At 41.0% G+C, this 27,514-nt stretch overlaps 1 protein-coding gene across 1 annotated transcript; it reads right to left on the bottom strand.

Annotated features, from left to right (window-relative positions):
• Positions 1-11,715: 11,715 nt before the first annotated feature.
• Positions 11,716-27,514, bottom strand: SMPDL3A (sphingomyelin phosphodiesterase acid like 3A). Its single transcript, XM_070417590.1, has 8 exons — positions 27,340-27,514; positions 24,535-24,748; positions 23,097-23,241; positions 18,600-18,696; positions 17,296-17,465; positions 15,936-16,116; positions 14,060-14,184; positions 11,716-12,201 (listed from the first exon to the last, which is right to left on the bottom strand). Exons 1-8 carry the CDS (start codon positions 27,449-27,451, stop codon positions 11,884-11,886), a joined length of 1,362 nt encoding a protein of 453 aa, XP_070273691.1. The 5' UTR covers positions 27,452-27,514; the 3' UTR covers positions 11,716-11,883.

The following is a 27,514-nucleotide window of genomic DNA, read 5'->3' as shown; positions in this document are numbered from 1 at the left end:
GCGAACTGCTCATGTCTGCACGCAGGAGCGGCAATCAGCTCACAACCAAATCACATCTGAGCACACGCTGCTGCCACAAAGGCCACCGAAGAGGCAGCCTTCAAAGGCTGACAGAGCCTCCCGAACCCGTGAAAGAACAGGAGACCCTAGGGCCGCTGGAGGCAGAGGCTTCCAACATCCCCAGCCTCTCTGCTTGGGCATCGTGCAGACCAGGGAGGGGGAATGGCCGATGGGTCGCCCTCGGAAGTGCACACTGGGGAAAAGTGCATGTTTAGCATCAGGAGCGAGAGGCAAGTGCCAAGACACCGAGTGAAGTCAGGAAGGAGATGAAGGGACAGAGTAAGAAGGGAAATGCAGGGTGACGTGGTCACGCCACAACTGAGGCTCTTTTTGTTACCTACCTCTCGGGCTTCCAGTGATCGATGTGTAAGAATACCCCTCACAGCGTTACGCACAATGGCAAAGCATTGGGGACAACCTAGATTTATAAAGTTAAACACATGGGTAAGCTATTGGTTATATTATTCTTTCAACTGCTGTGCCAGTGATGCCCCGTGTGTTCGAGGACATTCGCTGGGCTACCCAACTCCCTCAAGAGACTGTGCCAATCAATCTCCCTCTGCTGTGTGGGCAGTAGGCTGTACTCAGCTTGGTGACCTGCTCTCACCCCCCTGCCTGGTCACATCCCTCCTTTCCTACAGTGACTCCGATTTGCATGTCTCCTCAAAACACCATGCTGCAAAGTGTGGTTCCTAATCCTTCAGCTGCCTTCCCTCCTCCACACACCTCAGGAGGGAGTGGGGTCCCGAATCTGACAGCTGGTGGTGGGGAGGGACCAGTGAAGGAGGTGGGGCATGTCATTTGGAATCCATGCTCTATTTGGCTACTTCAGAACCAGACTACAACAGGGGTTCACTCTCCCGAAAAGCTGTCTGTGTGGGGGGCAGAACCCCCACTGAGGAATAGGGTTGGTCCGGAAGGATTCAAAGCAGCTGCTTGATGGTAATGACCTGGCTGTGTTACTTTTAATAATCTAGCAATATATTGAAAGCAAAGAATGAGAAAGCACCTGACTTATACAAAGGTTTGATATGCGGTTATTAGAGGTATCCACTTTCTCAACATTGTAATATTAAATGTCCCTTTATTTCGTCTCTGGGAAATTTTTAGATCAGTGAGAAGAATGCCTTTCTTTGTAAAGTGGGGAAAAGGTGGTTATGAAGGGGCAGTAGAAGAAAAACTGGCTCGATGCTTTCATCATAGGTGCTTCCCTTGACAGATAAATTTTGGAAAGAGTACACCTGGGAAATCCCTGTAAGCATTATCTGGGGCATGTAACTATACTGTCTTCAAGCAAAAAATCAAACCATTTTTTTGGGTTTGGGGGCCAGGCCCCAATTGCTTATTACAAATCATAAAGGTCTTTTCATGATTACCCCCCCCACACCAAAGAGCTTCTCCATTTGCATCATAAGCCAGATTTTCAAACCTCTCCTCCAAATATGATAGTGCAAACCACTATTTAATTATATATTCAAGATCTTCAAAGGGAAGTACAATCAAAGGGAAACATGTTTGCAGAACTTTGATAATGAAAGAGACGCGGTGGAGCTGATTAAGTCTGCCTTGAAGACCTGCATCGGAAAGCAGGTGGGTCAAAAACCCCTGCTGCCAAATTACTGTTGTTCTTTCAGTGATGATGACTTAATAGCAGCAAGAAGCACCGGGAAATGATAGCAAAATCCCTGTCACTGATATTATAAAAATACTCTTTACGGTGCTGCTGGAGTTCTTTCACTATAACCTACCAGCTTTTAATCAGTAAAAACTTTAAAATTTTTGGAAACATAAATGGGTGGTTTTGACTGATTTTGCATGACATTGGGTCATCACAACCACACACACAAAAGAAAGCTTTATGTTTTCCTCCTAAAACTTCAAAGGAAAGCATGAAAGGAGTAGAGCCCTTTCCCCAGGGAAGTGTGGCTTAGAGTCACACAGCTTCCGGCTACACAGTGCTGAATTAGTACATGAAAGAAAGGAAAGTTTTCTTCAGGACCATCTAAATAGAATGATGAGAATGCCTTAAAGAGATGTTGAAAATGGAAAGAAGCCATGCTCAAAAAGATTATTCATTTTAAAGGCACAGAAAAAAAAAACAACAACAACTGAAAATGGCTGTGGGAAATTAAGAATGATTCATACAGATCTTGAACTTGGCCGTTGGGGAGAACAAATATATTCTGCCCTGTGCTTACAGCATCCAATCGGCATCACCTCCCTAAGAAAACCTGTAATGAAAGCCGATTACCTCACAACATGCCACTAGAAAGAATGATCCATCTACTTTCCATTGCTTACTGAGGTACAAGGGGTTACCATGGTCCAGGCAGCCCCATCACAAGCAATGCCAAACATGCAGTGAGTGAATGGAGATTACATAAAGGCGCTGGGGAGGTGCTATAGGACAGCCAAAGGTTCCTTGTTATAGAGCAACAAAACAGCCTGCCTCAATGGTGAGTGTAGCAAGACAGCGAGAAAGTTCAAGAAAACATAATTAAGTTGCGTTCTATGTAAAATTTCATAAGCTACCTAAAACAATTAAGAAATAGGTTATGACACTTAAGTAAAAAGGACATTTTAAAGAATAAGAAGAGTGTAAAGAAACCATTACCCAAGCCACATCCTGTAAGAAATACAGCCACTGTGGTTTCAATTACTTTCACTTTTGTTTTGTTTTTTGTTTGGGTTTTTAGCTTGGAAATTATCTTGAACTAACTTTTTCACATTTTACTTTTTAACATTTTATTTTATATGTACATATCTGTATATATATTGGATACATGTGTGCATATGCTAGTATTTTTCCTGAACTACATGACAGTTACAAATATCATGCCCTTTACCCCTAAATATTTCAGCATGTATTCCAAGAACAAAGACATTGTCTTACCACACACGATTATTAAATTCAGGAGGCTTTATGTGAATGCAATATTAAACAATGTGCAGTTTATTTTCAATATTCATCAATTATCTAAAAAATGTCTTTTATGGAAATTTTTGGCCCAATCCAGGAATTTGCATTGCATTTACTTGTCAGGCCTCTCCAGACTCCTTTAATCTAAAATAATTCCTTACTCCTTCTTTTTCTTCAATGATATTAACGTTTTCAAAAATTATTTGCCATTCGTTTTATAAAATGCCCCCTCAATGAGTCTGATATTTCCGTAAGTGTATGTTTATTTTACACATTTTAGGCAGGAGTAGTATATCATTAGTTCCATCACAACAGGAAGCTAAACTGTTTCTTTGTGATTTTAACTGTAAAAACTTGGTTAAGGTGGCATCTGCCAGGTTTCTCAACTATAGTGTTACTGTTTTAATTTTTACTATTAATTTTTAACCTCCAGGAAGATACTTCGAGATAATGTAATATACTGTTCCTCGTCAAACTGATGCCGGTGTAATAACCTGGGTATTATTTAACAGCAAAGAGGAAAGGAAAGGCCAGATAGACGCATGCCCAGTAAGGTCTGAGTGAGGTTGGAAAATGCTTGCCCATGAATCACACCCAGAAACAGGTCATTGGAAGGATGGACGTGGCCACTGCAAACTGGTGAAATGAAAATATATAAAAACTTCCAGACAAAGGAGCCACTCACTCCCTCATGGCTCTAGGGCACCTGGCTCCTGATACTTCTGACGAAGGGGCAGGCTCCTCTGTGGGCACATGGCTCATGGCCACGTGGGGTTCCACACCTGGACTCACAGACTTGAATTTGGCCTGAATGCTGAACCACAGCCGACTGCAACATAGAACAGAAACTGGACACTAGGCTTGTTTCTGGCTTTGCTGAATTCCCAGCTGCACCTTTTCCAGGATGGCTTAAGGGGCAGGGGACTTTGGAACCAGAGAAATGTAACTCCATGCCAATAAAATCTCCGCATCCCACCCTCTTGTGCAAGTCTTGGAAAATTCCTTTTCTGAAGATATTGCAAGAGCCTTTCTTCCACTTGTGTCTGGGAAATCTGACCTATTAATTCCTCCGGCATCAAAACTTTCACCCAAGTTTTAGCATCCATTGATGATAATCGCTTAAAATAATTAGTATGGGATGTTTGAAAAATCACTTCAGTATCTTTTGTAAAGGCAATATTATTAGAAACTAAAAATGAGTTTTGAGTTTTGTCATGAAACGGAATTGTTGGACTGGAACCTGGATTCTTTGTCCGCCGGAGTCGAAGAATGAATCCACAGACAGAGGATAGTATAGCAAAGGTAGAGATTTACTGACGAACCAGTGCAGACTCCCACGTGGGGAGGGGGGAAGGGTCCCACCGACTTCCTGTTTCCATGATTTATAAAGGCTCTAGTTCCTGTGTCTTGATATCCCCTCTGATTGGTCAATATTCCCTTTCGAATTGGTTTCTATTAGTGACTACTGAGCCCCTCCTCCAAAATTGTCTTCCTAGTCCTTCTGGGCTTTCTTCCTTCTTCTTTATTTTGTAAATATAGACCTTTTTTTGGCTACTTCCAGTTCACTTGTCTTATAGAAATACACCTGTTGCTGCTCCCTTGTCTTATGGAAATATACCTTCTCCCCATCTGTAGCCCTATCTTGTTGTTTTTTCCCCATGGACTCCAATTCTAAATTTTCCCTAAATCTGCCTATGTTCCCCTAAAATTCCTGTTTCAGTCGTTTCTCATGTTTATGTTTTTAGATGTATGGAGAGATAGATACCTGTGAGTTGGATCAAGCCTGCAATTTAACTGATTTCTTAAGACATGCAGAAATCTTTCTCTCCTACTGGCATTTTGAATGAAAAGCCTTCCTCTCATGTGACTATTTAATGTGTGCATAAGGGCATGTGCATGGAGCAGTTATTATGTATTGCTTCCTAAGGAAGTTCTTCAGCATAATACTATGGAGGATATATTGGTGTGTTTTTCACAATACAAGTCTCTTTTTTTCATGCAATTGTAGGATTTTTATCCTTGCAATCAAAAGGACTGGTGGGTGGATGGCCAAGGAATGGCTCCTCTTTTAATATTAGATGCTCTGAGGGCCCAGAACCAGTGCTGAAACTGGAAAACGGTTCCATAAACTGAAGTAATCAGATACATAGACACGAAGCTTGGATCTTGCATTAAATGGATGCGCAATATACCATGTTAAATGGAAAATTCACTGAACTCCATTAAATATATAATGAGTTCTTAAAAATAAAAGCCCTAGCCAGTTTGGCTCAGTGAGTAGAACATCATTCTGTGTACTGAAGGGTCCAGTGTTTGATTCTGGTCAAGGGCATGTGCCTCGGTTGCAGACTTGATCTCCAGCCCTGGCCTGGGCACCTACAGGAGGCAACCAAACCAATCAATGTGTCTCTCTCACATTGATGTTTCTCTCTATCTGTCTCTCCCCCTCCCTTCCACTCTCTCTAAGAAGCAATAGGAAAATATCCTCGGGTGAGAATTATCCAAAAAATAAATAAAAGCTTTCTAGCAGCATATTGAAAGTAATAATGCATTTAATACGTAAAAATCAACATTGAAAAAAAAAGTCTCTTATACTTGAAAAGTTCCATTTTACTTACTCTAAAGTAATAGAGAAGAGGATAAATCCTTTCTTGCGTAATTCTTAAATTATGTCTTGGTCAGGAAAAAATACCCGGAAGTTTAAATTTAATAGAAGCAGGTCAAGACATCATGTGGCCTCAGTGTTGGTTGTGTTATTTTCAATTGATGGGTGACAATCAGGTGAGTTTCCCCATAAGGAAGCAAGTAGCATCAGGTGAGTGTTGATTACAAGCTCTCAGAACAGGCAGATTTCAACAGGACAAAGAGGCAAAGAGGCAGTTGTGTTTATTAAATAAACACAACGATTTTAAATACTAACAGACAGTCTTGGAAAAAATTAACTCAGTTGTGAAACACATAACAAAAAAAAAAAGGTTTTGGTAGAAGAGTTTATCTGTTGCCCTGTGAACCTGATGAATTATACATCGATGTGGAAAGTGCTGAAAGCTGCAAACTTGACCACTATAATGGAAATAGTACCGAGCTTGAAGTCAGAGGCTAGGGTTTGAGTTACAGCTTCTTTCCTTAATTAGGTATATCCCTTAAGCAGGCTACTTAATCTTTCTCAGTCAACTCTGCCCATAGACATTTATTTGATAAATAAATGTACGGACCCACTTTCCTTTTCTGTAAAATAATTATTGAACATATGAGTAATTTAATCAATATGACTTCTAAACAGAGGATACCCCTGTTTAATCTTCGATGGCTTATTATTCTCAACTAAAGACAAATAGCTTCTTAAATATATTCTTATTAGAGGCCCGGTGCACAAAACTTTGTGCACTCGAGGGGAGGGGGGGTCCCTCAGCCTGGCCTGTGCCCTCTCACAGTCTGGGACCCCTCAGGAGATAATGACCTGCTGGCTTAGGCCCTCTCCCAGGTGGCAGAGGGCAGGCCCAATCCCTAGGTGCAGCCCTGGTCAGGCTCAGAGCAGGGCCGATTGGGGAGTTGGGGCGCTGTCCCCTGTCATGAACAGAGCAGGGCAGATCGGGAGGTTGCGATGCCACACCTAGTCATGCTCAGGGTAGGGCCGATTGGGGGGTTGGGGCACCGCCCCCTGTCACACTCAAGGCAGGGTCGATAGGGAAGTTGCCGCACCACCCCCGTCACGCAGAGAGCAGGGCCGATCAGGGGGTTGGGGAGCTCCCCCCTGTCACTCACAGAGTAGGGCCGATAGGGGAGTTGGGGCTCCGTACCCTGTCACACACAGAGCAGGGCGGATCAGGGGGTTGGGGCACCTTCCCCTGTCACGAACAGAGCAGGGCGGATAGGGAGGTTGTGGCCCCGCCCCCTGTCACACACAGAGCCACAGGGAGATCAGGGGGTTTGGGCGCTGCCCCCTGTCATGCTGATCCCGGTGCTGGGAGGCCTCATGGCTCCACTGATCCTGGTGCCGGGAGGCATATTACCCTTTTACTATATAGAATAGAGGCCTGGTGCACTGGTGGGGGCTGGCTGGTTTGCCCTGAAGGGTGTCCTGGATCAAGGTGGGGGTCCCCACTGGGGTGCCTGGCCAGTCTGAGTGAGGGACTGAGGGCCGTTTTCAGGCTGGCGGGTGACTGAAGCTCCCAACCGCTCCTTTTTTTTCTTTTTCTTTTTTTATTCTGGGCCAGCTTTAGCTCTGAGGCCTCGGCTGCTGGCTGCTGAAAGCAGGTTTCTGGCCTTTGTTTACCTTCTGTATTTGATACAATGTTGCGGTCCGGCTGGCTGAAGCCTGGCTGACTAAAGCAGGTTTCTGGGGTTTTGTTTAGCTTCTATATTTGCAACATAGTTGCTTAGAGTTGCAGCTGAGAGGCGGGCAAGTCAGGTGGGGAACGTTGGAGTCCACAGTCACTGGAGCAAGCAAGCCTCCCTGTTCGCTTCAGTGCATGGCTGCTGGCCGCCATCTTGGCTGGCAGTTAATTTGCATATTGCCCTGATTAGCCAATGGGAAGGGTAGCGGATGTACGGCTAATTATCATGTTTCTCTTTTATTAGATAGGATTGAAAAGATCATGTTTTGCTTCTAAAGCATAAAGGTTCTAAATGAAAGATTATAGTTTTTCCTGGTGTAGCAAATATATCTATTAAAATATAATAATGAATAAATGGTATTTTTTTAAATTTTAAGTGACATTTTTAATTTTCCAAGGATTTTATATACATAGATTCTAAACTTAATGACACTAACCTTTTGCAAACAAATACAGGATTGTAAGAAACTACATATATTCCAGCTAAAGGTTCCAGCTAGATTTTAAGAGAAAAGGTGATGATTAATGAATTTCCAGTTGAACAGAAACTACCTCAGCCTGCCGCGATTGTCCTTTGACACCACAGGGCAGTAATTTGAGGGATTAACAGGAAAAATGACAAATGAGTTGTTGAAAAGGTGTCTTCATTGGGACCGCTCTGCCTCAACTCCAGCATTAAGACACTCTTGGATTAGCAAGTGTACCCAGACCTCTGACCATTGAGAAGGTGTCAGGCAAACAGGTAGTAAACCCTGCAAATGCTTTCCAGGGATTGGGTTCCAAATTGCCTCTAGCTGTTGGCACAGCCAATAAGCTTAAAGCTAACTTAATGTCAGGTATATCTCTGTTCAGTGTGCTGCCAAAACTGATTAGCTAAGGGATGTATATGTATGTATTCTTAATTATCTTGCAAACCTGGAAATGGAAAAAATAATACAAGCCATTGGTGGATATGCTTTTGATAAACTAGATTTCTTTAAAAAGGCAAAACATTTTTATATAACTGCAAAAAGACCTCTTTAAGAGCTAATTATCTAACTAGCTTGCATTGGCCATCCTGGAAAATACTGTACATTAAATGACTTTTCCCCCCCACAACTTTATTGATGTTAACAATGAAAGCAGAGTCTCATAGATTTTATTTAGCAGGCAGGTCCAGAAATAGTCACACTACCTCTACTGTTAGCCCAATGAAGTCCCTTCTTTCTTCTTTTGGCATAAAGCTCACTGCATAGAAGAATCACATGAGGCAGATGTGACAATATTCTTTTTATTTCTTTTGACTTGGAGTTGACTATTTTTTTTTTAAATTTTATTTTCCAGTTATTTATATTGAATATTATTTTGTATTCGTTTCAGGTGTACAACACAGTGGCTAAACAATCATATACTTACAAAGTGTCCTCCCCTATTATTTCCAGGACCAACCTAGCAACATACATAGTTATTACAATATTACTGACTATATTCTCTATGCTGTAACTTACATCCCCGGGACTGTTTGTAACTACCAACCAGTGCTTCTTAATCCCTTCACCTTCTCCCAACCCCTCTCCCCTCTGGCAAATCAGCCTGTTCTATCTATGAGCCGGCTTCGATTTTGTTTGTTTGTTTACATTCCACATAACAATGAAATCATAGCATTTGTCTTTCTCTGGCTGACTCATTCAGATATGACAATATTCAAGAGGCAGGATTCAGCTCATCTTTTAAGAGTCTAGAACAGCGGTTCTCAACCTGTGGGTCGCGACCCCTTTGGCGGTCAAACGACCCTTTCACAGGGGTCGCCTAAGACCATCCTGCATATCAGATATTTACATTACTATTCATAACAGTAGCAACATTACAGTTATGAAGTAGCAACGAAAATAATTTTATGGTTGGGTCACAACATGAGGAACTGTATTTAAAGGGCCAGAAGGTTGAGAACCACTGGTCTAGAATAACAGAATTTTCTCAGGTGCCTGGACACAGATCAGATGGTATCCTAGGACTAGGCACCACTAGGAGGGCTGCTGAAATTACGAATATTTTCCCCCATCATCCAAGATGGGAGATGGCTGTTCAGGTTAGCCAAACCATTCATAAAATGTGAGAATATTAGTATTACAAAAGGAAAGAATTCATTTGAATAGATATTTCCTAGTATATATTAGTAGGTATGTTTCGCCCCTAAATCTCTCTACCCACCTAAACCAGTGGTTCTTATTAAGGACTCTTTCCCATTTCCCTCACCTTTACTCCCATTCCTTCCTATCAATGTGTGGCTAAATGTTGAAACAAAACTGGTTTGAAAGTATCAATTTAAATAATCCAAACAAGATATATTTTATAAATTTGCCAAAGCACTAGCAATAAGCAGAAGCAAATCAAGTTTTTTCCAAGTTTTACTGTGGACATAATTTAAATAATTGAGCATAACCTGACATAAACCACAATAAATGATAGTAACAGCTCTGATTGTAGAATTGAAACATTTCTTTAACTACTGATAATGTACCTAAATGTTACTGAAACTTTGAGACCATTTATTTCTACTTTAAGGTAAAAGTAAACTGAACACAAAAAGGTAGCATTAAAAAGTTTTTATTGTAGAATAATGTGGGAAGGACCCTAAATGTTCATTCCCCAAGTCCCCAAAAGATGCAGAAATTCCCTCCATAATCATCCTGCAAGCCCAAGTGTGTTCACCTCCGGTGATAGGACTCATTGTCTGAGTCATCTCCCACCATCTTTGGCTTTCAGCAATTTTCCTGACATGGCGCAAGCCTGTTTCCTTAAAACATTTGTTCGTTAAGTATAAAAATATATAAATACATGATGTAGTCATTTGACAATACTAACCTTAAATAGAACTGCAGGTAGGATGATTTCTAAATGATATAATTTTATAAAAATACATTGTTGCTTTGTTTCAGTATCCTCATGTCTAAAACATACTAATTTATTTTCAATCCTAAAAATTAAAAAAATGTTTACCTAACAAATATTGATAGTTTCTTAGACCTAATATTTTAATTTTGTAATAGTCACATCTAGGCCCTCTGGAAATTAAGATGAATTTGGTTTCATTATGATGAAACCAAGTCATTGTTTACGTGAAGTCAAACCAGTCACCAGGATAATGAGTTTCACTTTCCTTATTGATTGATTAAAGCTCCTGACTATGTATTCTCCAGCAAACCAATGTACTGGGGGTACTGGGGTATACAATCATCTCTTCCCCTAAATTTCTCAGCCTCATCCTCTTCTCTTCTCCTTTAATCCTCCCACTGAGCCTGGAAACAAGCAACAGCTTGAGAGAAGCTGTTGAGAAGCCAACAACAATGGAAGAACCCTAAAATCAACCCCATGGGATGAAAGCTCATTTTTATCCTCTCTCCGAACATTGTGACAAAGAAAATGCCACTGCTGCATCCCCATACACTTCTTTGGGAAATATTCGCACCTCTCAATTCATTTCAACAGTTATTTACCAAGTGTCAGACACTGGACTAGGACCCAGGCCTTATTCTAGCACTGCAGTTACAGTAAGTATAACTTGTGACATTCTCTTATTAAAAGTTAGCAGTACTGCCCTAGCCAGTTTGGCTCGGTGGATAGAACGTCAGCCTGCAGACCAAAGGGTCCCAGGTCAATTCTGGTCAAGGGCACTTGGTGGCCTTGGTTGCAGGCTCTTGCCCGAAGCCTGGTCAGGGCTCATCCAGGAGGCAACCAATAGATGTGTTTCTCTTACATCGATGTTTCTCTCTGTCTGTCCCTCTCTCTTCCATTCTCCCTAAAAATCAATGGAAAAAATATCCTCGGGTGAGGATTAAAAGAAAAAAAAAATGTTAGTAGTACTGAAGAGCACTCCCCTTCACTCACAGAGTGAAGACAGCTAGATATCATGTGGCCAGTGATGTTTCATAGACTCAGAGATGACCCTAATGAGGAGGCAGTGCATGTAAATAGTGTTAACCTCAGTTTACACATGAGATTTAAACAGTTTGAACTTCAGTTTACACATGGGGTTTTAATAAGAGTGAATCAATCCAACTGAAAATTATCTTTTGAAAAATAATTCATCACACTTCAGAAGAAGTAGTTTCCTTGACTATAAAAACGGCATTGTCACAAGAGTATAAATTAGATATAATTATATAAACTGGATTAAAAAAGTTATAATTTATATATATAAATTATATATAATTATATAATTTATATATATAAATTATAACTAAAAATATATATGATGATGTTTAGATACACATTTTCTAAATGTGTATATATAATTTATATATATAAGTTTTGAAATTAGATAAAATTTATATGTATAAATTATATATACACATTTAGAAAATGTGTATCTAAACATCATTCTAGTGGGCAGTTTATATATATTCAATATAACAAAAATTTGGAATATTAAAAATATCTTTATTTGGGCATCATAAAAAAAGAAAGCAAAGAAAGGAATTCTGTTTGCCCATTCAGTAACTCACAAAGATTTACATAACAAGTCCCACAAACTGATCGCAGAAACAGAGCTCTGTTACATTTTCTATGAACACAAGTTGTGAAATACTATAGATTGTGCTTTAGATAATAATGTTTGATGCAATCTACATAGGAATTATGATCAAGATTCATAATTGCACAAATTTGAAAGGACTTACACACCTTATCGCAAATTACACTGCTGTCATAACTCACAAAGTAGTAATTATAGTATTTTACAAATTTCTTACTGTCTAGGGCTGCAAATTCTTTAGCTAAGCCATACAAACTTTTTGGCTGCAAATCTTCAATGTCATAAGTCTGGGTCAGGGTGTACTCCAGCTGCCAGTTGGATTCTCCTTTTAGATTAGCATCTGTCAGGTTCAAGTAAAACTGCAACATATCCTACAGTTAAAAACGGTAAGAAAGCCTGGTTCATTTGGGGGCATATAAAACACTGTGCAGCAAGAAGAGTCCTTACTAGGATTAACGTGACACTCCTAATTTCAAGTTGTAGTCATTTAAAAAAGTGAGAATGGATTTTGGAGAAAGAGTCTAAATAGAAGAGCTATATTACTTTTTCACTTTAAAAATAAATGAAAGAACATAACCCAAATTAATATAAACTACATAAAGAGATGTACAAAATAAAAAGCCTTCAATTCACACACGTCCGAAGTGACCACCACTGATAATATTACACATATCAGTGGTGTGCTGGAGGCGCTGTAACCAGCTCACAAGAGCTGATTGTCAAATTTTCAGGAATCCTGTCAGTTAGTTGATATTACTTTGGCAGCTTGAAATTGGCCATGATGGGAGTATTTACATCATGGAAATCAGCAAACACTATAAATCAAAGCGTGTGTGTTTTTTTCTGAGTGAACAGGTTGTTAAACATTTACCAACACTCTCGTGTTACTTGTGTTGTTCTAGAGTTTATGTACAAAACCAATATAAGTATTTAGAAAATATACACCTATCTCCTATTTTTTGGTTTTTTAAAAAAATGAGGTCATACTATACAAACGTTTGGACTTTTAAAAAGTATTGAGTGCTGTATCAGGGACATCATTCTGTTAGTACATATATACACACATACAGATCCATATATGAGTGAGGTTCAGATCCAAAAATAGGCAACTAATAGTTGTAAAAAGGTTCCTTTGAACTAACTTATCTGCCAATTGTCTTATTTCCTCATTCAATCTAATGTTTATGGGTTAAACCAGATTTCCTCTGCCCTACCACTTTTATAAAAACATATTCTAGGACATAAAAGGATTACCTCCTATTAAGTTTATCTAGGAAAAATATATATAGTTACAACAATAGACACTATAATTGAGAAGTTCTTTCCCAATTAATTTGTTGAAAGGAGTACTACCCATAAACTAAATGCTCAGTCTTTCTATACTAAATTTATCTACAGCAGAGTCATGTACAAGCTCCAGAGAACTTTTATCACAAAAATAAATGTTCAGCTCAACGTATTTCCTTTACAAACTGTTTTTCCCGACATTTATTGAGCACTTAAGAGGAGCCAAGCATTTCCTTAGTGCTTTATATATATAATCCTCACAGCAACTCAGTGAAGGCAGTAATATTTTAATCCCCATTTTACAAAGGAATAGACTCAGACGGAGAAGTTAGGTGATGCCGCTCACGAGGCAGTATGGGTTCAGAATCTATACTCTCCTTCATAACTTTATTCTAAAGAAGAGTAATTAATAACAAATAAGGCTTCGTGAAAAGTTTCAACACATATACAAGTCCACAGATAAGACACTACCTACTGAAACCTTCATCTAACTCAGTGGTTCTCAACCTTGGCTGCACATTAGAATCACCTGGGAATCTTTTTAAAATCCTGATTTCTGGGCCTCATCCCCCGGAAATTCTGTTTCTTTGTTACTAATGTTCTGGCCCCACCCCATAACAAAGAAATAATTTCCGGAGGATGAGGCCCAGGAATCAGGATTTTAAAAAGATTCCCAGGTGATTCTAATGTGCAGCCAAGGTTGAGCACCACTGATCTAACTGAATGTGAACTCTTTAGAAGTTTTAGAGAAACAGCCTCCCAAAGGCTGACCTCATGAGCCCACACTTACAAATGCTGACATTCCAAATATAAAAACGAAGACATTAGAGTTTTACATAAAACACAGTGCACACAGCTATGCTGAAAACATTCAACTCAACTACTGAAAGTTACGAAGACATGTATAAGTATGGGGTCAATTCTAAAATTGTACCAACTTACCAGTAACTTATAATCATGAGGATCATACTGAAATAGCCTGACTCCAGGGTTGTTGGTCTCTTTCTGTAACGCGCCCTTCACTGGGGTAACAGCAGGAGCCACAAACGCAGAATTTATTGGATTTCCTGGACAAAACATGTGCACGTAAAAAATATTTGTTTAGAGACCGAGTTTAACTATATTGAAAATATGAACAAGTTCCAGGTTAAGAGATTAATAGACATAATAGCCCAAAAATATATGATCTCTAATGATTCCTGGCTTGAAACATCTGTCAGAAACACTTTTGAGAAAATAGAAACATTTTATTATGGGTTGGTATTAAACGATAGCAAAGAATTATTATTAATTTTGTTAGATAAATTAAAGGTATTATGATTATGTCAGTGACTCATGTATTTTAGCAATGTATCGAGAAGCATGTAGGGCTAAAACGTCTGATGTTAAGATTCACTTTTAGATAATTCAGGAAAAAATTTAAAAAATGGATAGGTAAAGCAAATGGGGCAAAATCTTGATAGACGTTAAAATAAATGATGGTACATGAGTTTGTTTTACCATTCTCTCTGCTCTTGGCTATTTAAAATTTTTCATAATAAAAAATTCAAGTTATTATAAGTACACACACATGTCCTGTACCTCTACCTGAAACAATATTCCAATGATTACATAATAAATATTTGATTTAAGTGTCACCATGTTTTATACATATCATAGAACTAAACTTCTGAGTAAAAAAACTATCAACTTCTAAAAGATCATCATTTTTACCAAGACCACCCATTCCAAATAAAAGAGGTAAAGCATTTCAAAAATGTTCCCCAATTACTGAAAAAAACACATATTGATTTTTCTCTACACTGATTACTATAAAATCAGAAGTCTTGCTTTGTTAACTTTCCAGTTTTCTACCCTCGTGCAGAAATAACTTTTTAAAATAGATCATCATTGTTCAGTTTGATGCTAGAGTTTCTTCTATTTTTTTTTCTTTTAATGCTGAGTCTTTAACAATGCATATAAGTACTTAAAAGAGTTTATTATGTTTTGCTTTAAACCAATGGTAAATTGTCCTTTGCTTTTTATATTAAGTAAAATCTGGTACTGGATTTAATGAAACATTTAATTTGCTAACAGTAAAAATTACTGGCGTTTCGATGCTTTGCTTTATCATCTTGGATTGGGGCGATACGAACAAAATGTCGTATTACTGTTACAGGGCAGTAAGGAGCTAGGAAAATCCAGAGCAAGTGACTAGGGAACCTGAGACAGGAGAGTTAAAACAAGGCTGAACAGTGTGAGCAATTTACAACCAGCTTGTAAATAACAAGCCATTATGTTCCCCAGCCAAGGACACGTGAGAGCAAATGGTTAAAATCCTCCCTAAGGAGAGAATGCAGAAAAGGAGGGGGGAAGAGGAAAGGAAGAAAAGGCAGTTTTACTCCCTAAGCAGAGCAGCCAGCAACCTCAAGGCTTGGCAAGTTAAAGTTGCCAGGTGCTTCTCATGAATTCTGGGAAAGACACAACAAGGTAGAAAGGGACCTTGAGAATGGATCTGTACCAAAATATTCAGCAGAGGGATGCTAAAACCTATAGACAGGAGGGTATATAATGCCTCGGACACCCACCCCACTCACTCTTCAGATTAGCTGGGACCCATCTGTGCTTCCTAAGCCAGATGCATAGATTTGCTTGCCTTGCTTCTTTAATAAAGGTGCATGCTTTAATTGCTTTAATAAAATTGGCTTCATCACAACGCGATCAAGGCCTCTTGTATAAATGCATTTATGTGAAAAGACAAGAATCGAGGTTGGGGACAGCCCTCTCCCTCTGACCCAGAGGGCTGTCTGATATCTGTAAGAGGTGCTTCTAACGTTACCTTTTCCATCTGAAAGAACCATGATGCTGTCTTTGTGAGTGTGTCCATAAAATTGTCCTGCAATGACACTGCTGTACTTTCTAAAAATATCTATCAGTTTCTCATTATACAATTCTCTCATGGCTGTAGTGCCCATTGAATAGGGCAGATAGCCCACTGGGATATGTGCTATGATGTACACCTGGGGAAAGAAACACAGGAGAACTGATGAGAATCTTTCTGCACATTTGTCGTAACTAAATGACATTTAGATACCCAAGATCAAGTATATTAATTAAAATTTAGAAAGCAAATATACCATCTCTCCTATTTATTACCAAAAAATATGAAATTAGAAAACTATTTATTTCACTATATATGCTCTTGTCTCATTTAAACTACACTGCTGCCCTAGCCAGTTTGGCTCAGTGGATAGAGCGTCGGCCTGCAGACTAAAGGGTCCCAGGTTCGATTCCAAACAAGGGCACATGACCGGGTTGTGGGCTTGATCCCCCACCAGTAGGGGGCATGCAGGGGGCAGCCAATCAATGATTCTCTCCATTCATTGATGTTTCTATCTCTCTGTCTCTCCCCCTTCCTCTCTGAAATCAATTATATATATATATATATATATATATATACACACACTAATAAACGGGTAATATGCTAATTAGACTGGATAGACCAGACGTCTTCCGGATGTCCTTCTGGACAAAGCCATGGTGGCAGAGGCCGAGGCAGAGGCAGTTAGGGGCGATCAGGCAGGCAGGGGAGAGCAGTTAGAGGTGATCAGGCCAGCAGGGGAGCAGTTAGGAGCATCAGGCAAGCAAGCAGAGGTGGTTAGGGGCGATCAGGCAGGCATGCAGAGGCGTTAGGGGTGATCAGGCAGGCAGAGTGGTTAGGAGCGATCAGATAGGCAGGCAGGTGAGCAGTTAGAAGCCAGTGGTCCTGGATTGTGAGAGGATGTCCAACTGCAGGCAGTCGGACATCTCCCGAGGGGTCCCAGATTAGAGAGGGTGCAGGCTGGGCTAAGGGACACGCCCCCTCCCCCCATGCACGAATTTCATGCACTGGGCCACTAGTTAAAAATAATGAATAAACTACACTGTTGATCATATATGTTAACTGTGACATTGGTCACAATTTTTTTAATATCAGCTTTTTTTATATGAACTGATGTCAATCAATCCTCAAAACATTAAAAGCAAAACAAAATAAAACAAATAACAAGAGATAAATTATCATGCATTTCATACGAAAACATCTTCAAATTTTACTATTTTTATTAATACCTGACATGCACCCTCCCCCCCCAAGTTTAATAAATACACAAATTTAGCCCTCTGTTTATCCCCTTATGATTTGGGTCTATGAAATCTACCTTCTCATTATTTTGCTGAGAGATATTCAATGTATTTTCTAGCCATTCAAACTGATTTCCTGGGTCACTCCTATTCAGGGTCACAATATCTGGGCCGTAGTACAAGTTTGTGTTTAGGCTGATGATCCTAAGGTTCGGATTAGTTGAAACTTTCTGTGAATAAAAGCCACCTATAAAAACAAATTTAAACACATTCTAGAGAAACACACTCACAGATATGCAGTCACTATGAAAGCAAATTCTTCATTAAGATTTACAAAAAAAAAAAAATTTACGAACCAGCCAGGATGGTTATATTTATACTAGAGGCCTGGTGCATGAAATTTGTGCATAGGTAGGGTCCCTAAGCCTGGCAGGTGATCAGGGCCGATCTGTAGGGTGACTGGCAGGATGATTGGGGGCCCCCATTGGCACCCACCTTGGCCAGCCTGGCGCTGCCCACTTGCTAGCCCCACCCCTGCCCCCACCGCTCGCCTCCCTCTGTGGGGTGACCAGTGGGGTGATCAGGGGGGTCCCCACTGGCACCCGCCTTGGCTGGCCTGGGGCCTGGGGGCAGCTCCTGTGTTGAGCGTCTGCTCCCGGTGGTCAGTGCACATCACAGTGACTGGTCATTTCAACCTGTCTTTCTGCCGTTCAGTCAATTTTCATATTAGGCTTTTATTACATAGGATCTCATTGTTTAGTTTGTATATACACAGGTCATCATTAGGTAAGAATCAGGTCTAACAAACACTATGGAAAACCTACATGTGCCAGGTCCAGTGTTCGCTCTTCTATACATAGAAGTAACAAGAGTTGTTTCCAATATTCAGGTGAAAATACAACAAATATATTGGCACTAGACAGCGAGGTACTGAATTTTGTAAAGGAAATATTAATATACCAACTCTTACTCTTGTATGATTGGGGAAGTTGAGAATTATTGTGAAATACAAAATCCAAAGAATGGCAACACACATGGATCTTGCCAGAGACCAATAAAGAAATGGCAGACAAACCAGAGATACTACACTCTCCATGGAGATGAAGTTTAAAGGCATAAGCCCACTGACACCAGCAAACCAGTGGTGACAGAACACCCAAGAGTCTACTGTCAGAGCTAGTCACTGAGATGCTGGCCCTGGGCCCACTCACCATCCCTGCCTCTCTCTCCTCGGCTTTCAAAACATGATTTGTGGCCTCCAGAAAAACTGGGTACCGAGGCTCTTCAGAACTGGCACAGCCAAGCAAATATGAAAGACCTAAGTCTAAACAACATTAATAAAAATAGAGACAAAATAGAGATGAGTACGTCTTTCACCTACCTTTCTTTAAAGTCTGAATAGCTTCTTCATCTAGCCATGGTTTCCAGAGGTTTGCTACTGCATTGTACACCTTGCTGGTGAATGCAGGCAGTTGATCCTGGCCACAAACAATATAAGTCACCATTGAAACTCTAAAGAATATGTGGGTCAATTAATTAAACATTGCTTGAGTGTTTACTACTATGTTAGGTATCTGAAAATGCAAAGATGAATACTAGATCTTCAAGGAATTTATAACTTAGTTGGAGAGACGGGGACAAAATACAATCAATCACTATAAGACAGTGCACAAGGTACTACTGCAGAGGTTCTGGGAGTATAGAAGCAAGAACAATCAAGTCTGGCCCCAAGAGTCAGCAGGGAGAGACAATAGAGCAGTTGAACAGGCCTTGAATAATGATTCATCAAGTTGACAAAAAAAGGATCAGACAGAGAAGGAAGGGCAAATGCCTTATGATTTCACTTATATGTGAAATCTAGATCTCTTACCCTCTGAAACAGCATGGAGGGACTTGGAGAGCATTGTGTTAAGCGAAATAAGCCAGTCAGAGAAAGACAAGTATCACATGATCTCACTCATATGTGGAATCTCACTCATATGTGGAATCATAGCATGTGGAAGGAATGGAAAAAAATTAGAATAAGTCCTCTGAAATGTTAACACTAGTAAAAAAACTTCTTAACTTCTTATAGATTTATAACCATAAAAATTTGATTTGAAGAAGTTTCTTATGTCAGCCTGAATTTTATCAACATGTTGATTTTTAATGGTGTACTAGATGTATAAAACATTAATTTTATTATCATAAAGTATATTTTATCATCCTATTTATCATATTACAATAATGTATATTTATGTGACATAAGCTCTAGGGGGAGAAAAAAACAAAACTTTAAGAAAGTAGATACTGAATAGAAACCCAGAAAGCATTTGTAAAATTGGGTAATTATTCCTACTTTGGTCTTTAAAAAAATATAATAAAAAACTGATGCCATTTTACTCACTATCCTCATTTCCTTGTATAATAGTGATAGAGACCTATTTCTTAAAGGAGTTTCATTGTCAGCATTAATTAAAATGCTTAGTTATGTCTCAAGATGACACCCGAGTCACCTTAGTTCCTAATACATATGCCTAGTACATAATGAAAGTATAAATACATTCAGAGCAAGTAATAAGCAAATAACTTGTTTTAACTGGAACTAATTATCCAAAGCATATTTTCAGTTCGTGTCAGAGATCAGAGTCACCTGTCTGAAAATTACACAATAGCATAGGCCAATCCAGATTCTCATTTAGAATTAGTCGTCATTGCCCTGGCTGGTGTGGCTCAGTTGGTTGGGCGTCGTCCTGTGTACCAAAAGGTTGCACCAAAACGTTGACAGTTCCATTCCTGGTCAGAGCACATGCCTGGGTTTCGGGGGCGATCCCTGGTGGGGGGTGTATAGGAAGCAGCCGATCAATTTTGCACTCTCATATTATGATGTTTCTCTCTCCCTTTCCTTCCCTCTCTCTAAATATCAATTTAAAATAAAAATTAAAAATTGGTCATCATCATCAAAAAAAAAACCTAAAGTTTCAACCATGTGTTTACTTTGAGATGGAAACCAAGATACTAACATGGTCTAGTGGAATCTTAAAATGATATAAAAAGCACTCTACACTTTTCCATTTTAAATATGAGAAATATCAGCACCAGAGAACTTAGGTGATTTATCCAGGAACGACTGGTCAGTTACAGAGCTGGATCGAAATCCCAGGTCTTTGCGCCATCACGCTTACCTCCACTTATCTATTGGACCATACTATCATCTCAGTTCGTTGGGGCTATGACATGACCACTGCTGAGAAATGAGGTATTCAATGGGACCACCTCTAAGTTTCATGGCACCAGCCTTACCAGTTTAGGAGCAAATGAGGACCCTGGCCCAGACTGCTTTCTTGGGCGGGTGGCCACGGGAAGGAATCCCCGGGTTGCCCACACTAATATCAACTTCTGATGGAATGGGTGGGGACATGCCTCTGTAGGTGTATGTTTATGTAGCTATGTTTATGTACATGTTTATGGGTTTTTAATGGAAACAACACTTGTCATCTTTATTTGTTACTAACACTCTCCAGAATTCAATCTCAGGTATCAGTCTCTAGTGATATTGTGGTGAGGCTCTCGTGTTACATTTGACATTCCTGAAATGTTACATGTGGGATGGAAGGAGGGGAGTAGAATAATAAAAAGATTTTAAAATATAAAGTCATAAGCTAGAAAGAGAAAAAAATTAACTGTTTAAGGTATGCAGACTGTCCAATTTACCTTAGCTGTACACGTAATAGGATACAGTTTAGAAGTTGGGTGGTACCTACATCTTTGAATTATTATAAGATGTGACTTCATAAAAAGAAGACAAAGGAGACATCTGTAATACGTTCAACAATAAAGATTTTAAAAAATAAAAAATAAATTAAAAGAAGACAGAGATAAAAGTAAAAAGAAAGAAATCCTCAAAGGAGATAGGACAATGTATTGCATGCCACAGCTTAATGCTATAACAACCACCACTCCACTTGCTGAGGGCTTACTATGTGGTGGGTAGGAAGTTGTGCCTTTTCATAAAGTGTCACTAATTCTCACAAAAATTCTGCAAGGAGGGAATTATTGCTCCTGTTTGCAAATGAGTGACCTATGGATCAGGGACATTAAGTGAATTGTCCAAGTTGGTCAAGCTGTTAGAAGCAAGGCGAGATGAGGATTTAAATTCTGGTGAATGTGACTCTACACCTCACTTTTCCACCCTACCAGTCTGCCTGTCACCTAATAAAACAATGTGTGTGACCTCCGGCTCCCGGAGACTGTCATCCCCAAGCCTCTGCACTGTGTGGTCTAACATCTCAGTGGTCACAAAAGTTGACCACTGTTTGAGAGGCCAACTCACAAATACACACTGTGGTCATCTCAAGACTGGAGGTCAGTGTCAAGAAGTCTCTTGAAACTTACCCTCATCCCAGAGTACAACTTTTCAAAATCACTCTATTCAGGTTAGATTGACTAATATAATCAAAACTCTCATGAAGCATCCTTTTGACATGAGATGGAAAAGATATTCTAAGCAAAACGAAAAATGTAGACAAAGAGAGGCAGGACAGTAAACATCATAATCCAGAGATGTTGAGTATGTTATTCTGGCAAGAGCAAGGGATGTGTGCAAGGACATTGGTCTAGTTGCACACAAAAGATTGTGGGCTCCGCCCCTGAGTGATTGTGAGTGCTTGAACAAGCAACTTAACATTTCTAAGCCTGTTTTCTCATCTATAAAATGAAGAGTAGATCTAGACCAGTGATGGCAAACCTTTTGAGCTCGGCGTGTCAGCATTTTGAAAAACCCTAACTTAACTCTGGTGCCGTGTCACATATAGAAATTTTTTGATATTTGCAACCATAGTAAAACAAAGACTTATGTTTTTGATATTTATTTTATATATTTAAATGCCATTTAACAAAGAAAAATCAACCAAAAAAAATGAGTTCGAGTGTCACCTCTGACACGCATGTCATAGGTTCGCCATCACTGATCTAGACCAAGGTCAGCAAACTTCTTCTACAAAGGGCAAATAATAAATAGGTTAGGCTTATGAGCGATACGATCTGTCACAACTATTCTGCTCTGCGGTTGGTGCAAAAGAAGCTGTAGGCAATACAGGAAGAATGGGCATACTTGTGTTTCAATAAAACTTTATTTAAAACAGGTGGCAAGCCAATTTGGACCAGAGGCCCTAATTTGCCATGCTCTGGACTAAACAATAATCTCTGAGATTTCTTAAAACTGTACAAATCGAGGGTTCTACACTACTATAACAAGACCCTGAAACCAAAGCTGGTATTAGCTGTTACACACAGGCTGCTTAACACAGAGCTGCTCTGATAAGTTGAAGCTCGGCTGTCTATATCAGGCATTAAATAATCTGAATACAGTCTCTGCCTTGAATCACATCTTAATTAGATAAACAGGGCTTGAACCTGAACCTCTCTCTTTGGTTCTTATGATAGTTTGCTATGTTTTTAAAGTTTTCGATCATAATCTAGCTTAGATTAGGGTGTGGTGAGCTTTGTATGCCTAATTGAAATTCTGAAAAACATAAACATTTGTCAATTTTAACCTTCCTCCTTAACTGAATCATGCAAATATGAATAAATGACAAAATTACTCAAAAGAAAGGCGAAATAAAGGAAGATTATAAAGAAAAAGAAAAATTAATAGTTCACAAACTAGGTATGTGCTTCCAAAAACTCACTATGCACATAACATTTTATGAATTATTAAGAGTCATTTTAAAGTCCTCCAAACACTCATCTTGCCTTCATTGGTGGTTAGCATTAAGAGCACACTCTGCCTCAATGAGCCCCACTCCACAGCTTACCATCAGCCAGTTATTGTCACAATTTTTACACCACTGATGGGAAAAATCCTTTAAGCACTTCTGGAAGTTAAGGTCAGATTTACCTGTGGCCAATAGTCATGATTCCCCATTGCAGGGAAAACCTGGAGATTTGGAAAGAGAGTCTGGACAGTGGTTGTCATATTAGCAATCACCATTATGACTGTGTCTGTTGAGAGTTCATACACTGGAACATGAGGTGGGCTATCCCTGAAAATAACAAAGAATCATAGAGAACAAAGTCAGGTCACATAAAAAATTCACGAGACTTATGCATAAGGCCTTGCTGTGTACTGTCTTTGCAAACCTCTGCCATCAAACAGCAGATGTGAGTGGAGTTGACAAACTCCTCTTCATTTACCTTTCTCCCACAAAGAATCTCATTTTAAAAATGTGTGTAATCACAAAAGATAAACTAGAAATCTCAGCCTGTTTTACTGCCTGACTGCAGATTTATGAGAAATAATAAATTTTAGTAAATTAAAAGCACAGATTCCGGAGCCAAAATGCCTGGATTAAAAATCCCAGCTTTGCCGAAACTGGTTTGGCTCAGTGGATAGAGCGTCGGCCTGCGGACTGAAAGGTCCCAGGTTCAATTCCGGTCAAGGGCATGTATGTTGGTTGCGGGCACACCCCCAGTAGGGGATGTGCAGGAGGCAGCTGGTCGATGTTTCTCTCTCATCAATGTTTCTAACTCTCTATCCCTCTCTCTTCCTCTCTGTAAAAAATCAATAAAATATATATTTTTTTAAAAAATCCCAGCTTTGCCCTGGCTGGTTTGGCTCACTGGATAGAGCATAGGCCTGGGGACTAAAGGGTCCCAGGTTCGACTCCAGTCAAGGGCATGTACCTTGGTTGCAGGTACATCCCCAGTAGGGGGTGTGCAGGAGGCAGCTGATCGATGTTTCTCTCTCATCGATGTTTCTAATACTCAATCCCTCTCCCTTCCTCTCTGTAAAAAATCAATCAAATATATTTTTTTTTAAATCCCAGCTTTGCCACTCACTTGCTGTGTGCACTTGGGCAAGTTACTTAGATGCTCAGTGCTTTCATTCCTTTATATGTAAAATGGAGAAAATAATAATACTGTTTCAGGTACAGGAAATAGAGGCCTCTTCACTCTATCATAAGGGATGGAATATTTCATTATACCACCAGAGGATGCTGTTTGCAAAACTGCTATCACAGGTTAACTCCCATTTTTGCCATTTGTTTTTATTATTTAATCAAGACTTTTATCACATTAATAAGTGACAAAATATCAAGATACTGATATAAGTGTGCTGCTTATGGATTCATGTCCTAGCATCAACATATTTCTAGAGTGTGTACTCTAAAAAACACACAATTCTAAAAATGTTATCTCTAATAATGTTGATTAATTTGAATGACCTAGAATTTCTTAAACCAAATAATTTTAAAACATAATTAATCTTATGGAATTCAGCAATCTAATGAAGCTTAAGACACTGAGTAACTCCTGGTACTTATACAATAACTTACCCTGTCCATATCATGAAAGATGCTTCTTGTCCTGAATTTTTAATAAAATCAAACGCTGACAAGATGAGGTGATATGGAGAATCACACATAACATCTCCAAAAGGGCCAGGATTGGAGGCATTTGTGCCTTTGGACGAAGCACACACTTTCGTGTGGTCATCAGTGATGTGGTACGTAGGGTCCAAGTGTAAGTCAGTCACATGCCAGAACTGTCCTGGTGATTAGAAAAGAAATGGTGTTAAATCTAATTCTTTTTTTTGGTCTTTCTACATAAATATTTACAGTCGGAAGACAGGTTGTTGCTCCTCCCTGTGATATCCCTCTCTCTCACTCACCTCGTGTAAAATGGATGCTGACACCTACTGTGATTAAGGGACACGAGATTATAAATATACTACATTTTTGTAAACCAAAACTGGAAACACATTAAGGACATATCCATCTTATATAATTTAATACCTAGATTTATATATCTCTAGCATCTAGAATATGTCTGACCTACATTAGGCTCTCAACAAACATTCTTTAATTAGGCATAGGCAGATTTCAGGATTCCCTCCGGCAATGAAAGCTAAACTAGAACCAGTTTCTCCAGGCTTGCAGCCCAGTGTTCTTTCCACTACACTGGATTCCCAGACAGGTAAGTGAGGGGTAATTACTTAGATGCACTGGAGGGTGTCTTTAAATAGTAGCTAAGAATGAGCTCTGACAGGCCCGTCACCTGAGATTTATGAATAGTGAACCTCAGGAGGCCTCACCTTCCACTTCTAATAAAATTGCATATGAAATGCTGAGTGTGTATATGTGTGTGTCCCCAAGACCATAGACCTGGCCTGCAGCAGAGCCCACACTCCAATTCAGATTCTCGGGTTAACAATCCAAAGTTCTTTTCCCTACACCACAACTACTTTCTTTAAAAATATTTCCACAAATATGTGTGTGTTGTCAACATAGGTACGTAAATGCTCAAAATTATACCAAAAAAAAAACTTATTTATCTTAAATGTTTTAATTTATCCTAGAGGATCTGGTAAACCATGTTTGGACATACTGCTGTTTAAAATACGTGCTTCTGTTCACTAGTATTTGTTTATGTCAGTTCCTACCAAATAGTCCAGCAGGTGCTGACCTACCAAAGCTAAGGAGTTGTGGCTAAACACCCTCTGGTGGAGCTTCCCTGCGTTTTTGTCCTCTTGACCACCAGGACTTGGGCAGGGAAGTGAGACTGGGCACTGGCGTTCGCACACACATACACACCAAGTAAGTGAGCCCGAGGCCGTCATGGTGGGTGTTGTAAGGAAACCCAAACATTCTGGGTTGGGTTGGGGGTTTACATCAAATGAAAAAGTAAAAGAATATATCCCATGTGAACCGGCTGAGTCCACACTTCAGCAGCTCTTTTTGAAGTTCCCTTTCCCTTCCTCTTCCCCGGGGATTCCACCTTGCTGCTTTCCTACCAAACGACGGAGGTGGGAGCGGCGATTCGCTGGACCCCCGCACGGTGTCACTGACGCCTTCAGCAATCGGATTCTCAAAAGCAGAAGGTGAACTTGCCATTGGTTCCCCCCATGCAACCCGGGACCTTTTATCTCTGAATCCCACACAGCCACCTGATTAAGCACGGCCCCAGCTTTAAGGAGAGCAGGAACCAGCAGACAAAATTGTTTTGGAACAATTTCTTACGCCTGACAGTTGGGAAACCGTTCTTGTTTTCAACTGCCGAAGAGCTGAGTCATGAGGACTTGGCTTTCAAAGAGGAGGCATTTTCCGCACTGCATTTCCGAAGTCACATGAGAAAGGGCGACAGATAAGACGGGAGGTTTCAGGACTCAGCGCTGCGCCGATGCCCCAAACACCTAGCTAACTTTCCCCTCTGTAAACAACAGAGCAATTGTTTTGTCTGGGAGGTGTGGGCACCTTGCTCTTTGCAACTGACGGCTCAGGTGGCATTGTGAAATCTCTCGTCCAACATTTATCTGTCCTGGGCCAGTGGCTCTCACACTGTCGCGTCTACCAGAATCACCAAGAGCGTTTCTCAAACAGATTGCTGAGCCCCGATCCTCGGAGTTTCGGGATCGATAGGCGAGGGTCGGGACGGAAAACTTGCATTTCTCACAAGTTTAGTGGGTGCGGGTGCTGGCGGCCCCAGCCCACACTTTGAGAACCAGCCCTGCCACCGGCACCGTGGAAAGCGCTGAGCCTGAGCGAGACTCTCCCGCCCGCAGCCCAGCGTCGGGGCAACGTGACAAGAAGATCCCAACCTGGACTCGGGGTGGGTCGCCCCGAGGCTGTGATCGCGCTCTGCCTGGGGGAGAAAATGTCACCACACTCGGCAGCGGGGACCGAAGATCCTCCGAGTCCCACGGAAAGGTGCACCCGGCGGCGTGCGGAGCGCCCTCGGCTCCCCTCCGCTCTGCGCGGACTCGGGGCCGCGGGAAGCGCGGGACAGCCGACTCCCAGCTGTTTCCCGGAGGCCCGCAGCTGCCTTCCTCCCTTCCTTCCCCGGGAGCAAAGCTCCTGGACACACTAAGTGCAGCCCGTGCCAGGAGCGGGCTCCAGCCTCCGCGCGCCCGCGTGGAGCGCCCCTCGGGCGCGGGGACTCCTCCCCGCGGAGCCCGACCTCCCGGCGGGTGGGCTGGGCGCTCGGGTCCCCGCGTCGCCCTCGCCCTCGCCCTCCCCGCGCTCCGCTAGCCAGGCTCCCGGCAGGGCGCTCGGCCTGTCCCGGGCACTTTTCTGACTTTGAGAGGCGCTTCCGCCCCAGCGCTCCCCGGCCCCTCGGGGGAGGGAAGGTCACGGACGACTCACCGACCGCCGGAGCGGGACTCGGGCGGCGGGCGGGCGCCAGGGGCAGTCCCCGGCCGGGGTGGCCGAGCCAGACCACCCACAGGCAGCAGAGGAGCGCGTCCCGCAGCGCCATCGCGGGCACAGCCGCAGCCCGGGAGACGGGAGCGGTCCTGGGCTCCACTGGGCCGCCGGGCCC

This window comes from Myotis yumanensis, unplaced genomic scaffold (assembly GCF_028538775.1).
Source record: "Myotis yumanensis isolate MYYU_CA2020_CCGP unplaced genomic scaffold, mMyoYum1.0.hap1 SCAF_6, whole genome shotgun sequence".
Lineage (NCBI taxonomy): Eukaryota > Metazoa > Chordata > Mammalia > Chiroptera > Vespertilionidae > Myotis > Myotis yumanensis.
Note: the sequence above shows the minus strand (reverse complement) of the source record. Positions and strands in the feature narration are given on the sequence as shown.

Excerpts from the sequence above, each read along its gene's own strand:
- SMPDL3A (XM_070417590.1), bottom strand. The coding sequence starts at position 27,451 with ATGGCGCTGCGGGACGCGCTCCTCTGCTGCCTGTGGGTGGTCTGGCTC. Across the intron at positions 18,697-23,096 it reads ATCATGACTATTGGCCACAG|GATCAACTGCCTGCATTCAC; the intron begins GTAAATCTGACC and ends GTTTGTGGCCAG. Across the intron at positions 16,117-17,295 it reads CTCAGCAAAATAATGAGAAG|GTGTACATCATAGCACATAT; the intron begins GTAGATTTCATA and ends TTCTTTCCCCAG.